This window comes from Thunnus thynnus, chromosome 18 (assembly GCF_963924715.1).
Source record: "Thunnus thynnus chromosome 18, fThuThy2.1, whole genome shotgun sequence".
NCBI classification, from domain to species: domain Eukaryota; kingdom Metazoa; phylum Chordata; class Actinopteri; order Scombriformes; family Scombridae; genus Thunnus; species Thunnus thynnus.
The window spans coordinates 22,626,781-22,641,840 of record NC_089534.1 but is presented as its reverse complement, the minus strand read 5'-3'; the positions used below and the strand labels follow the sequence as shown (position 1 = coordinate 22,641,840).

At 40.7% G+C, this 15,060-nt stretch overlaps 1 protein-coding gene and 1 long non-coding RNA gene across 8 annotated transcripts; one reads left to right on the top strand and one right to left on the bottom strand.

Moving 5' to 3' along the window:
- The first annotated feature begins 1,380 nt into the window (after nt 1-1,380).
- On the top strand, nt 1,381-14,071 carry max (myc associated factor X). Of its 7 annotated transcripts, none has more exons than XM_067573088.1 (5): nt 1,381-1,557; nt 1,847-1,873; nt 9,209-9,370; nt 11,094-11,217; nt 12,355-14,071. In XM_067573088.1, the coding sequence occupies exons 1-5, from the start codon at nt 1,522-1,524 to the stop codon at nt 12,540-12,542; spliced, it is 537 nt and encodes a 178-aa protein (XP_067429189.1). In that variant the 5' UTR covers nt 1,381-1,521; the 3' UTR covers nt 12,543-14,071. The 7 variants fall into 7 exon arrangements, with proteins under 7 accessions (XP_067429189.1, XP_067429190.1, XP_067429188.1 ...); XM_067573087.1 differs by having other exon boundaries at nt 1,382-1,557; nt 11,079-11,217; XM_067573091.1 differs by having other exon boundaries at nt 1,384-1,557; nt 9,209-9,316.
- On the bottom strand, nt 11,963-12,270 carry LOC137169756 (uncharacterized). Its single transcript, XR_010924533.1, has 2 exons — nt 12,166-12,270; nt 11,963-12,113 (listed from the first exon to the last, which is right to left on the bottom strand). It is a non-coding gene; the product is annotated as an uncharacterized lncRNA (long non-coding RNA).
- Nucleotides 14,072-15,060: the final 989 nt, after the last annotated feature.

Sequence of the window (15,060 nt, the reverse complement as noted above, 5' to 3'; positions counted from 1 at the left end):
AGATAGGGTGTAAAATTGACAGAGAGGACTAGAAACAGAGACAGGATGATCCAGATGGGCTAGAAGGTGGAGCAAGAGATGGCAGAATGAAGGTCAGTGCAGGTCTAAGCTCTGTGTCTGCTGAGAGGGCGATGGAGGGCAGGGTGTCGCCCACAGCTGGTGTGGCCTCTTGATCTCCAGGGGAAATGGATGAGGCTGCTCCCAGCTTGTTTTTTTTTTTTTTTTTTTTTTTTTTTTTTTACACATTTACTGATCCACTGTTGCAGTGCAAAATAATCCACAGTGTAAGCTCCTTATCTACAGGACTATTTTGTGAAAAAGGAAGACCAGAGCAGATTATTCGCAATTTGTCCTGAGACCAGCCCCCACAGTACATAACACTGTTTTTCCCCACCAGCAGGATGTAAAATAGTTAAATATATGTTGTGGAGACTGAGTTCCCCATCATAATGGATATATGTCAGGTTTTTGACAATTATTTTCATTATTGATTAATCTTGATTGAATTGATTATTCAGTTGTTTGGTGCATGAAATATCAGAAAATAGCAAAAAAAAATGCCCATCAAAATCTCTCAGACTTGAGAGTGACGTTATATTGCTTGTTTAGTCCAACCAACAGTCTATAGTTAACTTTACCATCATAAATGGAAACAAACAAACAAACAAACAAACAAAAACATCACACAAAATATTCACGTTTTAGGTGCTCAAACTAGTGAATTTGTTTTCTTTGCTTGAAAATTAATCAATTATGAAAATTGTTGCCAATTAATTTTCTGTCAGTTAACTAATTGATTACTTTAGTAATCGTTTCAGCTCTATATCACAGTCCAGCTATATGGATTTAGAGTGAGAGTGAATAAAAGAAAAAAGAAAGAATAAAAAGGATAAATTTCAAGTGATAAGAGGAAGGAACCACCTGATTGGTGCATATTTGTAGGCTGTTGTAACTGGACCTGTGTGTACGTCTGAGTTTGTTTCTTGAGTGTATTCTTTAAAAATCCACGTGTCTCAGCCATGGCCCTATTTAGCTCCTCTGACATACAAATACGCCTCCAACTACAATTCCCATAATGCGTCTGAAAGAAAAAAGGCGTTATGACGTCTCAAGCACCCTCAACGACTCCTGGACATTGTAGTTTACAAATAAAAGAATCTTGCTATTTAATTAATATTTAAACAACTAACTGGTGTTTCCACCGACAATCGGTTGAAAACATCTATATTTAAATCTTTCTACATTGAAAATCTATCGAGAACGTCAGATTTATTTGATACTTTACGGTAAAACTTCACGAGCGACTACAACTCCCATACGTCCCCGGGATGTCGCGCATGCGTGCTGTACAGCGGCAGCCTAGTGTGTGGTGTGTAGTCACGTGGAGACGGTCCTCCTCGGGTCTGTCCAAACAGAGCGAGCTGTTAGCAGTCTGTCTGTTGGAGCGCCGCTTGGTGCTAAACTGATTCATGTTGTTTTTTTAGCCACCCATCCCTTTAAACTTGACTATTTTATCGAAGAATGAGTGATAACGATGATATCGAAGTCGATAGTGACGTGAGTATGACCACTTTTACCATTTTTAACGATGTTATTTTTCTTGCTGGCTGGATTTAGCCGAACTAGCTGCTCAGCTAGCGTTAGCTACCAATAAGCTGGCTAGCGTTCTGTCTGATAAGTGTTATTTCTCGGGAATCTAGTTTATAGATAAGCAACACTAGTTTTTCTTGCTCAGAAACATTTTTAATTTGCTAAATTATTTTACTCTCTAGTGACTTCAGCGAAACAGTAAGATTTGCTGAACAATTATGGCTACAATTGTACTTTTTGTTCTGTTTCTTTGCAGGAAGAATCACCGAGATATCACTGTGTGGTGCGTAATGCTGGGGGGATTTGTCCAAATGTCGAAACATGTTTCTCTGTTGCAAAGTGAATTAATCCACCAGAGTCTACTCTTTTCTATTTTATTTTATTTTTAATTATGTTATTTAATCGATTGGTAAGATTACACTGTGGATGTTGATGTGACTTCAAAGCGAATGTGAAAGTACTGCTGCCTTGTGGAAAAGCTACATTTATGTTATAAATTAATATTTGTGCACGGCAATTTCGCGTCATTTTTCATAGCGTTGAATATCCACATCCATAACAGTGCAGCGATTGTTGCTCGGCAGCAGCATTGCAGGGTTTCCCCCATGCTGTGTGTACGCGGCCATAGGGACACGGTGACACGACATCTATATTTAGACCAAAGCTTTATCCCGCTACAAAGGCTTTTCTGTTGCATGTTTATTATTTTTCCCGGCTAATACAAAGCTTTCCGTGCTCGGTGGCAGCCGGTTAGTCGCTCCGAGTCGACTTCCCCGACGGTTCACTTCATACCGCGGGGATTCCGCTCATGATCAGGTTTGCAAATTACACATCTAGGTCATCTGAGCAGAGAGAGAGAGACCGTTTACATTTAGTGCTGCATCCACGATGAGGATGTAGTGGCGGAGGTATAGATGCTGTTGCATGTTGTTAGAGGAGCGGTGGCCGCGCCTGCATCTCGGACAAGCCTTCGTGTCAGGAAGGGCTGCAGCGGGATGTCTTCCTGTGTTGCAGCCTGTGATTAGAGCCATCTTCTCTCGACAGGCCACTAAAGGGCTGGCAGCCTAAATGAATGACGTATAGCTGCATCGCATACACACCCTGCACAGGCTGCACAGCACAGTCTCCTTACCTCCAGTCAGATCTCCACAATTCAGATTGAAAGGGACATCAAAGCATCTGTAGTATGAAATTTTATCAGGATGTCTTACTGATATTCAGACAGCAAACATCAGTCAGAGCTTTTTTTTTTTTTTTTTTTTTTTTTTTTGCTTTTGCCCTCCAGCAGACCTTTCTTCACCACAGTTACTTTATGCGTTGGTGCAGTCCAGAGCTCAATTGCACAGTCTCATGAGAAACCTTAACCCGATTACAGTTGAGTTAGTGATATTTAACTTGATTACTGAAGCTATAAGCATAAATATGTATGTTCTGAGTGTCATAGCTGCGTGTGCTCCTCAGAGTTGCTTCAATATCTGTGTATTTAGTCCAAGATGAAGGAAAATCTGCACATGTGCAAACAGAGCTGAGCGGTTTTAAGGAAAAATGTCAAATTAGGATTTTACTGAGCAATATTGTGATTTTCTATAAATTAATTATAGCCCCTGATTTGGGGTCTATATGAAACAAGATTGTACCAATCGCAGACTTATCTGGTTTGATAAAATCAGATAAAATAATGCAGTTGTTTGATTGTTGAGTTTTCTGTAGAAGAGCTTATATTTATTAAAATATTACATAAGTAGTTTACTTGACATGACTTAGTAATATTCAAACATAGTCACGACATTCAAAAATTGCTTTATATTTATTGATTACAGCGGTGTAGCAGGAGTGAAACCTCCTAGATTATCTATGTAGAAAAACACATCCCGCTCATTAGTTGTTCAAACACGCAGATGATACAGAGTGGTGTTTCATCTCCCCATAAAACCATCTTTGGCCAAGCCTTAATGTACATATAGTGGCGTGCAGAGAGCTCATTAACCACTATACAGCCAAGACTACTTGTTTTGTGGTTTTGCCAACTCTCGGAATTAATGTTAATAAGCTACAGATGAGTAATTTTTATAGAGTTGTCATAAGAGACGGTGAATTCAGCAGCCACCGGCTTAAACTCGCACCTGCTTGTTAAGACACAGCTAATTATGCTATAAAATTTGCACTCTTTCGATGTAAAAAAGCCCTAAATACATCGAAAGAAGTTAAAAACCTAAAGCACTAATGTTGGGCACAGTGTGGCAGACGTGAATAGGTTTCTATACATAGATAGCGGGTCTGTCGTCTGCAGATAGGTCTCAGCTAGTGAGATAAGAGAGCGATTGTCTAGCCACAGAGACGAGTAGATGCAAAGAACCAAAGACTTCACATATCGTACGCATTGTGTCATGTTTAGAAGAAGTACTTTATTGATCCTCATGGGGAAACTGATCCTTTGCATATGACCCATCCTATACACACACACACATACACACACACACACACACACTAGGAGCAGTGAGCAGCTGCAGTGCAGCGCCCCAGGACCAACTTCTTTTTGCCAGTTCTTTGGTCAGGGGCAATGACAGGAGTATCAACCCTAACATACATGTCTTTGATGTATGTTAGGGTTGAATATAGAGCTAAAATGACAAGGCAACTGACAGAAGGTGAATCTGCAATCATTTTGACAGTTGAGAAGTAGTTTTGTTGTGTTTTATATCATTTTGAAGTGAATATTTGTGTGTTTTGGACTGTTAGTTGAACTAAACAAGACATTTGAATACGTCACCACAGGGTTTTGAGAGCTCGTGATGGCCATTTTTCACTGTTGACATTTTATAGACCAAATGAGTAATTAAAGAAAAAAAATCATTAGATGAATCAATAATTAAAGTAACCGTTATTTGCAGCTCTACTTTGACACAACCTCAAACTATGAAAGGACACGCTGTTTATTTTAAACGTTATATTTTTTGCGATGGTGGCCTCGTTCACCCACTGGAGCCTCCGGTTTATTGGTGTTTCCACTGTTATTAGCGTGAGAAAGGTTTTCCACGTTGTCCAGCAGCCTGACAGAAGTGTAGGCTCTCGTGCAGAGAATGCGAGACGACCACCAGTAGCCGAAAAGAAGCAGCCACCAGCTCTTCCACTCGGCACCTGGAGCGGTTATGTAATGTGTCATGGTCAGGTATGAATAGAACGGAGGCAGCAGCTCAGCTGGTGCGTCGTTTTAGGCAGCCAGCAAAAGGTATCGGTTTTAAGATGAATACATAATGGTTGCACTTAGGTAATTGGACACCTGTTTTTCACGCTGCCTGATGTACTTAACAACTCAGATACTATATAGCACGCAGCTAAGAAGGCACCACAACATGTCTGAGTACAGTTACCTGTATTTATAACAGCAGATTGATTCAGTGAACCATCACAGAGTAGGTCATTGGCTTTTCTATCATGATTAATCGGGCGTTTAACCCAGTTTGTTTTTTTCACATCCATTGAGATGTTAATAATACATGAAATGAGTTTTGCTAGGTGAGACTAGAGGTTGTAAATAACTGGGTAAGCTTAGAAGTTGTACATCATTTTAGAAAGTATGTTTGCGAGATATATATATATATATATATATATATATATATATATGTACATCTCAGTGGGGTTATCCTGATGTAAATTTGACTGAAATGTACTGTGAGACAGTATACATTTGTCATCTATTAGAGATTCTCATCATTTAGGATGTAACTGTTGCTTTAATTTCATTCTATGATCTATGATGAAGTGCTTTCATCTGTCAGGTATTTAATTTGTTGGATTTTCCAAAAACAGACTTAATTCTGTGGTTATTTTATCTGTCCAACTACTCTTTTAAATAAAATATACTATATCACAATATATATTGATATCATGATTATAAAATTCAATATACCATGACACATTATTGTATTTGTTGTGCCCACCCCATCAGAAAGTATAGAAAAACCTTTGTCGTCTCACAGAATCCAATATTTATCGCTATTAAAAGGAAAAATGGTAATAAAGTAATATGATAGACATTGGCAAGAGATGTTATAAATTAATATTTTATTCATACATGACATGTAATATTACAAAATATATGTTTTGTAATGAAAACTAACAAACATGCTAGTGGAGGAATCATTTTGAGCAGAGGTGACAAGCTACGCAGATCCTGATGCATCTGGTCTCGTGATCGGTTTAGTTTCTAGATGAATGCTTAAACACCAGCCACACCCATCAAATATGTAGCATGTACTGTGTGAACCACAACCTCTGCCCCTTTTCCAAACAAGAGTTAACTTTTGTTTGATAAGTGGAGGTGGTCTTTATTTCAGACGTCGTGGCCCGCCTCCACTATAAAGCACTGCGGTTCACCCTGTAGTGGGATTATAGTGTTAAACTAAATACAACAACGTTTGATAGAGCAGTTGAAGTCTGTAAAACTAAAACTTTAGCTTTGTCAGATCACATGACTCTAGAAAAGCTTTTTTTTTTTTTCACACAGGAGCGCGGTTAAGAGTGTTAGAAGTGGCAAATAGCAAAGTGTTAATTTAAATCACCGAGGGCACTTAATGGCCACAGTTGCCTTGTAATTTTATATGGAGCAGCTCCAGAGAGAAGTGCTTGAATACATGCTTGGATCTTAATTAACTTTCAGACATGAACATTAATAAATTCATTTTTTTTAAAAAGAATTAGAACAGTTCTTTTTTCAGCTCATCCTCATAAACACCTCAAATGTTTTATGAGTGTTGTGTCACCAAACGTGTTCAACACCACTTTAAAATAATGATAAATGCTAAAAGTGGAATTTAATAACTCCACAGTACAAGTGTGAAGAATATTCCAGGTTATATTATAATTGAATGTCTCACCAGTCCTAGTTGGACACAAGAAAATCAGCCAAGTGTACTTTGTGAACCTGCTTTCTATTCAGTGAAACGGGCACATATGGAAATGGCTGCCAGACCTGTAATTGTGCGTGCCATCAATACCCGTCATGTGTTTGTTTATGCCAGAGTTAATGGAGGGAGTGGAGTCACGCCTCTCGTGTATGATACCAGGAGGCACATGGGTCCCGGTGGATTTGTCTCTCCTGCTTTTGGTTTATGGCTCTTGCGCAACAGGCCGCAGGAGCAGTTGTCACCATGCCAGCCAGACTAATCACATGACGAGCATTGTGGGGGGAGAGAGAAAAAAAAAAAAAAATGCAGTTAATTTTATTAATGTGTGTTTATGACGGCCTCTGTACAGTATGCATGACATTTAGGCTAATACTTGACTTGGTGGGGTTGTTTTCTAGCATTAAGTGGCTAACTCAACAGCATGATTTTTATATTAGTTTCAGGAGTTCGTAAGTGAGTCACTCTCAATGTGTCGCCCCTCCCACCAAACACATGACACGCTGAAAGCTTGTCCTAACCTGTGTGTGTGTCGTCTCACTTGTGGCCGCTTTGGTTTTTATTGCGACGAGCGGGCAAAAATGAGTCAGATGATAGCGGGTCACATGAGTTCTACCATGTCCCGTCTGCCTGAGGCAAAGTTGTAACCACATCATCACCGTCGTCGTGCTGTTTCATTGCTAATATTTTAAATCAGGCTTTGCTGTGTTGGAGGTGTATGAAGAGAGGTGATTGGATGTTGGACTCAAATCTGGTGACAGCTGGGATTAGGCAAGAATCAGATTTGATTGGAGGCTGTGATGATTCGGCCTGTAAACAGTTCAAACTGATCTGCTCGGCCCGACCCCTGGTCATGTGATCACGGCAGCCATCTTATGCCTTTTACAGTGTAATTAGAATGCAAATGTGTGTTTGTAATTTTCAGCCTGTTAGATGTTGTTTCCCAACAGCTTCAAGCCCTGCGTGTTAATGGAGAATATATTAAAAAATGAGGGATCAGGTTCCTGTGATTAAGTCAGTTATTTAACTTGGCATGAGACGTGAAAAATGTGGAGTTTGATTCACTACAGCAGCCTGAAATTAAGCACAAAAAAAAAAAAAATTGACCCAGTGCAGCGAGGTCACATGATTTTTAAAGCTGTTTACTGCAGAAAACACAAGACACACTGGAGAAGCGAGTAGAGGAAACAGAGCCGCAGCTGCTGAACCTTCAGCCACAAAAAGGCAAATCTCCAGTGACGACTCCATAAACAGACGTTTCATCAGGACCTCGTCGGTCATCGCGTCGTTTAATTCAGCCGGGTGTAATCCTCAATCCAGGATCCGCCGTTCCCGTCCGCCCTCCTCCAGTGTCATGCCTTTGACCCGGTCGTTAATTTGAACGGCCACTCCCGTGCGCTCCTGCGGAGAAGGAGGGACAGAAATGCACCGCGGGGTCGGCTCGGGTCAGGGTACGGAGGGGGGGATGGAAGAACAGGGGACAGCACGGGGTCAGAAGCAGAACGGCCACAGAAGGCAGCAACTTGTAGTTTATTTAGTCTTTTCTCTTGAGACAACTGGAGGTTGTTGGCTGACAGTGATGCCAGCAGTTAGTTGATTAGTAGGATGCCAGAAAATTAAGTAACGGCAATTTGGATGATCAATTATTTGTGACAATGTCTGCCAGGAAGGTTGTTTTTTTTTTTATCTCCATTTGTCTGTTAGCAGGATATCCTCAAAACTCAACATTTTTTTTTATAGTGAAATTTTGCAATTGCAGAACATGACTTGGGTGGATCTTCCTTAATGTTGCCAAGTCATTTTTAACACATTTCACACAGCTCACGAGCTTCTGCGGTTCAGATAAATGAAAAGAGTTTTGTACATTTCTTCCATGATTATCATTGTGTGTATTTTGAACCTCATCCAGAAGCAAAGTTGGAGGCATTTTATGATATTTCAATCAGGTTAGATGCAACCGTTGTGGAGAAGAATAATGTTGAGCTTGTCTAGTTTCTCAAGTAAATAGACAGAATATTTGCTAGTTACGGCTTCTCGAATGTTTTGACACTTGTCTCTCTGGTAACTTGTAACATTTATAGATGAGTTTGATTGATTTAACCCTCAGAATCCCTAAAACACAGCAAACAAAGAAAAATAGATGAATCAATCTGCTTCTTGTACAGTTGGAAGTTCATCTGGTACAATTTGAGTTTTTTTTTCTATAATTCACTTTTATCTCACTCACCAGCCACAGTAAAAAAAAATAGGAATTATTTTCCTACCTTTTAAGTAGCTGACTGACAAAGTTTACACCAAACAACAGCATCCAAATTCAAGTTTTGCGCATCAGTTTCTAATTTTTATGTAACAGCCCGACGTTGCACGAATCCTAGCTTTACAACTTGAATTTTTCTAAAACTCTGCAACCAGGAAGAATAACTGAAAGCAGCTTATGTTGATATCAAACATCTAGAAAAGTCTATCGTGGATGTTGTTGGCGTTTTTATTAAAAATCAGACGTAGCTAGTCACTGCCGTCTACCTCTCATATGACGATATTTGACTGCATTCACTACACAGACTGTCCTAGTCGTAAAGGCAGAGGCGGGAACTTGGCAGCAGAGCGGTTTGTGTAGGTTGAGCGGGTGGGGGGGGGGACGGCCGGACACCCGCCGTCTTCTACCCACGCTGCTCCGCTGCCAGGCTGAAGGCCTTGTGACTCTCTCATTGCAGGCAGACAAACGGGCACACCACAATGCGCTGGAGCGCAAACGTAGGGACCACATCAAAGACAGCTTTCACAGCCTCCGGGACTCGGTACCCGCCCTGCAGGGAGAAAAGGTTGGTAAAGCTCAGCCTGGGAGTCCTCCCGGCACACAAATGATGGTCACTCATGTAAGATATTTTTGTATTTTGACAATTTGTTTGCTTGAATGTGCTGTGTGTTTAATGACTGTTCATGACGTTTAGAGGTGAGGGCTTTTCTACTGTGAGGTCATTTTAATGTTTTTGGAGTATATTCAGAGATGCAGATGTCTTTTTTTTTCTTGCTTTGTATGTGTGTCAGTGGAGGGAAATAGTTGAAGGAACTGGGAGGAGGGCAGATGGTGGAAGAGTACAGATTGGCAGCAGCAAGACAGTGATGCAGTCTAAATACTTGGACCAGCGTCAGGAAGTTATTATGAGGAAATTTTGTTGCTCTCTTCCTGTTTTGACATCCATGACATTGAGAGCATTTGGAGTGGGTTCAGGAACTGGGCACACATTGTATTTTCCCCTAAAAGACCAGTTTGAGACACACACACACACACACACACACAGCATGAAGAGGAGGAAGGGAGGGGGGCGGGGGGCGGGGGGGGAGTTATGAGATGATGTGAGTGATGTTTGCTGATAATTTGTAAAGTGTTGAGTTACAGCCACCTCAGCGCTCGACCCACACCTCTCTCCCACGGCCGTACTGCTATTACGGCTCTGTCTTAGAGCCAAAACGCAGTATTTTCTCTTGTGGAGGAAGAGGTGATGGATATTAGGGCTGGGTATTGGACTTCAGTTTTTTTTTTTTGCTACAGACTGAAATGTGTCCTTAGAAAAGAATTTAGGAGACTGCCAAGTAGCGAAACCTGGCATCGAATGTCTGGTCATATTTAATCCTGTTTACTTATTCTTAGATCCAAAAATTCCTGATTTGAATCAGAATTTTGCCCATTTTAGATGATTTTATTCAGGCAAAACCCTCTCGCAGCTGCATCTGTTTAGATGAAATTTCAGTTAATAACTTTGGCAAAAGGATTTTGTAAAAAAAAAAAGAAAAAAAGAAAAAAAAAAGAGTTCATAGTCCTCAAATGTGAATATTTGGTAGTTCTATGTTAAACTCAGTGCCTTTGGCTTTGGGAAGTTGTTTTGAACATTTTTCACTAGTTTCTGATGTCTTTAAAGAGCAAAGAAATGAGTAGAGAAAATAAGCTGCTGATCCTGTTAAGTTGATGTCTCATTTATAAAAGTATTTCAATCTTTTAAAGTTTCATTTTCCTACTTTGGCTATCAGTCATAGTAGAAAGAAACTTTATCTAGCACACTCATATACCCAGCCCTAATTACTAATGCTGCTACGTCAATGAATGTACATGCCAGATGAAGCATATCAACAAGTCTGCATTGATAAGAGATGTTGCAAATGTTTGTCATAATATAATAATCTGTATCTGCTGTCCCTTGAACATGTGATGTGAGAGCCAGCCAGTCAGCTCAGGGGGGGATTTGCTGCAGTACTTTTGTTTGCTGTAAATTAGACGAGCCCCTGACAGTAATGTGTCAGGGTTGTGACCTAGCTCGTGGGACGTCAGGCTGTGAAGTGCTGGAGGATTTTAAGAGGTTAAGAGGAGACAAGCTGTGCAGGAACACACAGCGTTGTCCTAGATTCTCCCCCCCCTGTAGTCCTCCTGCAGTAGTTTGAGCCTGCAGCGTGTCGGCCTCAGGGCCAGCTTTTTTAAAAAAATTTTTGTACAGTCATGACAGTAGCAGAAGATTTTGTGTGAGAAATGTTGATAAGTACTCTGTATACTTGCGTCATTGCTTCAATTTTTGCATGTGTCACTAACAGCAGTCTACCAAACAGGCGTCTCGAGCTCAAATCCTAGACAAAGCCACAGAGTACATCCAGTACATGAGGCGAAAAAATCACACGCACCAGCAGGATATCGACGACCTGAAGAGGCAGAACGCGCTGCTGGAGCAGCAAGGTAACAATACTGCTTATTTCAGACGTTTTCATCATCTTTTTAACCTTCAGGCTGGGGAGACTCTACAGCCGTCGGCCAATTATACAGACAAATATAAAAAAAAAAAACAACGAGGAAGATCTGTGCCGGCTCGGTGCAGTCGTGAGTGTTCAGTAATGTTTGCCTGCTGATAATAGTCGGGATCCCTGTGACCTTTTCAGATATGTTTGACTTTAGCAAATCAGATTTGACCTTCAAAGGCTACTGAGACTGGGAACAGGAAAGGTGGAAATCCAAATGCCTCACTTCCATGTTGGAGCTGATTGCATGTTGGAGTGATAAAAAGAGCACGCGGACGGACGGTTTCAGAACATTTAGTCCCGATCTCAAATCAGCCGTCTGTGCCGCCACAACAAAAGAAGAAATTAGAAGCCCGCCCTCACTGCTGGAAAGCCTCTATTCAACTTTCCTTTGTTACTCACTTCTCACTGACGTTTTGTTCGATCAGTCTTTCTTCAAAGCGGAAACACTGTGGGTTTCTGTTCTTATTCTGAGCCAGACGGGTGTCTGAGTATTGTACTGGATAGTTAAATTTTACCATCTTGACATCAGATAACAGATAAAACAGTGATGTTTTTTTTTTTGTAGCAATCATCAAGAATTTCCCATGAAGCTTTGACAGTGAGCCAAACACTGAAACCCAGCAGCGTCACACAGAGCACCAAGACTGAGAAAAGACATTTAAATACATCAAATAATAATATTATCAGTTAGATGAGGACATTAAAGTGTGAAAAGAAATACAATATACATTATTATACTTTTACTTTAACCTCCAATCATTTCTTTAAAAAAGAGAAAAGCTTATTTTTCCTTTTACCTCCAAGTTGATCAAATTAAAACTTAGTTTTTTATCTCTTTTAGCTCATTTTATTCCATCATCTTATCTCACCCAGCGTTTGATTCAACGTCTTCTAATTGTGGTGATTCCATTTGAACAAACAATATGTTCAGTCGTCTTTTCCCAGCCTGAATTTTTCTTCACTGACTCATTATTTTGATACTTTAACGGACAAAAAGATCAGGTGTGGTGCAGCTTAAAGGAACAGTGTGTTGTCGATCTTCCTTCATTCGTGTTTCTTCTTCTGTGTTTTGCAGTCCGTGCTCTGGAGAAGGTGAAGGGCTCCACCCAGCTCCAGGCCAGCTACTCATCGTCTGACAGCAGCCTGTACACCAACCCCAAAGGCAGCGCCGTGTCGGCGTTCGACGGAGGCTCAGACTCGAGCTCCGAGTCAGAGGCCGAGGAGCCGCCCAACAGGAAGAAGCTGCGCGTGGAGGCCAGCTAGACGGGCCACTCTACTAAATTCTGGCAACAAAAAAAAAAAAAAAGGCCGGGCGGCGGGGCACGAGGGAAGGTGAGAGGAAACGCAGCCTTCAAAGCTCTCGAGGCTCATCGACCTTTCCCGCCCCACCCCACCCCCTCCACCTCCTCCCCTCCTCGCCATGCCGACCCACCCACAGGCCTCCCTCACCGTCCTCCTCGTTCTCTCTCCTCCATCTCTGGGTGGACTCGCACTGGAGACTCATGACCCCTCGAACCCCCTCACACCGCCGCCGCCACAATCGTCCCTCTTTCCACCCAATCTCCAAGAACAGGAGGGAGGAAGCCGGCAGGGTGGAAGACGACCGCTTCGATCCATCTAGAGAGCTTCAGGTTTTTTTCCCCTTCTTGATACACCCTTCTTCCCATCCCTCTCCCTCTCTTTTCTTTGGTTCTCCGTCATTGGTATCTCCCCCCTAGCAACGTCAACAATCCAAAACCCAAAAAGAGGCAGCTTGGCTACTTAAGGACTTGATGCTTTTTTTGTACCCTCAATGTAGCCCCTCCTCCTCCCCGGGTTGTTTTTTTTGGGGGGGGAAGGGCGCGCCAGGTGTACTCCTCCAAGCACTGCTATATTATATATATTTTTTGTTTTTGTTTATTTTGTTATTCTTGATAAAAACCTGTTTAGAATTTACACACACACAACACCTAGATAAATCGTCCTGGACAAGTTTACCTTTTTAAAACAAAATAAAAAAAAAAATAAAACATTTGTAGCTTACTTTTTCCACTAAAGAATGTGAAGATGCTTTGAAGCAAATGTTAAAAGTGATACCCACCTCAGGCCCACAGGATTGCAGAGGTTTTCTGCCTTGACACGTTTGTTAACACAAGATTTGAGAAAAAAAAAAAAAAAAAAAAGAGACGACATGACTCCTTTGTTGAATTTGATGTTTTGAAAGAGAATATTCCTAAACTTGTATCGTATTTTGTCCTTTAGCTTGAAGTAGTGAATGACTTTAGGTGGCTGAATACGTTAGGCATCTCGTTTTATATATTATTATTAAAAAAAAAAAAGAAGCCTTGATTGGATGTTTTCAAGTTCAAAAGTATGTTATGCATTTTGTAGTAATTTCACAAGTCATGGGAAAATGCCAATTTGTCACTCGTAGTTCTCCTTTAAGGGTATGAAAATAGGTATTGAATGTCAAAAGGTAGCTCCCGTCTTTTGCAGTACAAGGAGGCGAAATGAGTCCCTGTCAATGTGTTGTGCTTTACACAGTTAAAAATCATTGTTGCTGAATCCCCCCCCCCTCCCCCCTCCCCCAAGGAAAAAAGGAAGCATTTTGCGTGTCTAGGAAACGTGTGTGTATGTATATTGTTTCCATTTTATTTCCATTTAGGAGGATATAATTAGTGTAATAGGTCTTTGTTTGTCCGATTCCATTCCATGGAAATTACAAGTATGTTGTACATACTGCCAACAATTGTCTTGCAAGTTGAGGCCTACCTTTACTATGAGACTATAAAATAAACTATTTTATCCTTTAACACGCTCCATGTGGTTATTCAACCGTTCAAATATGAAAACGTCAACAAACGCAGCCATTAACTATAGAGTGTTTTTTTCAAAATAAGCTGCAGTGAATTTCACGATGGCTTTGAAAGGTTGTTTCAACACATTAAAGAGGAGCTTTCAGGACTGCGTGTACTTGATGTCATAATTTCAGGTTTTTCTGGTTTCCATTGATGCTGGCAGGTGTCTGGAGTAAAGACTGACGGCTGAATGTGCTTTAACGTCTGGTTATGTAACAACTCTCCTCTTACACCCGTGTAGTTTTCTAACTATGTGGTCAGGAGAGGAAACCGGGCCAGATGATGTGTTCATCTGTGACCAGCAGCCAACCTGTTTTTACTGTATGTACACAGTTCATCTGTCTTCTCTTATTTTAAGATCTTCATTTTTTCCCTCTTCAATAAGTTCAGGGAACCGTAACGTGCTCTTAAAGATGAAAATGTTCAGCTGACCGGTTTCAAAATAAGAGAAACATTGATTACAGCTGAAATAAACATTAGTACCTCATTGACTCACTGAAATAGTTTTTATGTGTTGGTCATTTATAAAGACATTAGCGTGTCACATTATTAGAGTACAAGGTGCGTTTGTTCTGAACATTTCTGCCCTGACGAGGACGTTGTGGTTGAAACCAGTTGATGTTTTGAATCAATCTGACTCGATGAGAGAAATGGTTTCACTTTCAAGTTTTTTTTTAAAAAAAGAGATGAAAATGTTTCACAATAATTCAATTAAAAATCTAAGTCACAATTTGCACTGGAAGTGGCATTTTTATAATCAAATGTTCTGTAGTTCAAGCATTTTTTACATTTATTTTGAAGGATTCTGGCACATTAACAGCTCATTTTCAACATCCGCCTTTACTCTCTATTACATGATGTGTGTTTTGAGCTGCACTAATCACAAGAGGACATTGAGTGCCTGAAGAACATCTTTTCCTGCTCTCACATTCATTCACTAATGT

Excerpts from the sequence above, each read along its gene's own strand:
- max (XM_067573087.1), top strand. The coding sequence starts at position 1,522 with ATGAGTGATAACGATGATATCGAAGTCGATAGTGAC. Across the intron at positions 1,558-1,846 it reads ATATCGAAGTCGATAGTGAC|GAAGAATCACCGAGATATCA; the intron begins GTGAGTATGACC and ends GTTTCTTTGCAG. Across the intron at positions 9,371-11,078 it reads CACAAATGATGGTCACTCAT|CAGTCTACCAAACAGGCGTC; the intron begins GTAAGATATTTT and ends TGTCACTAACAG.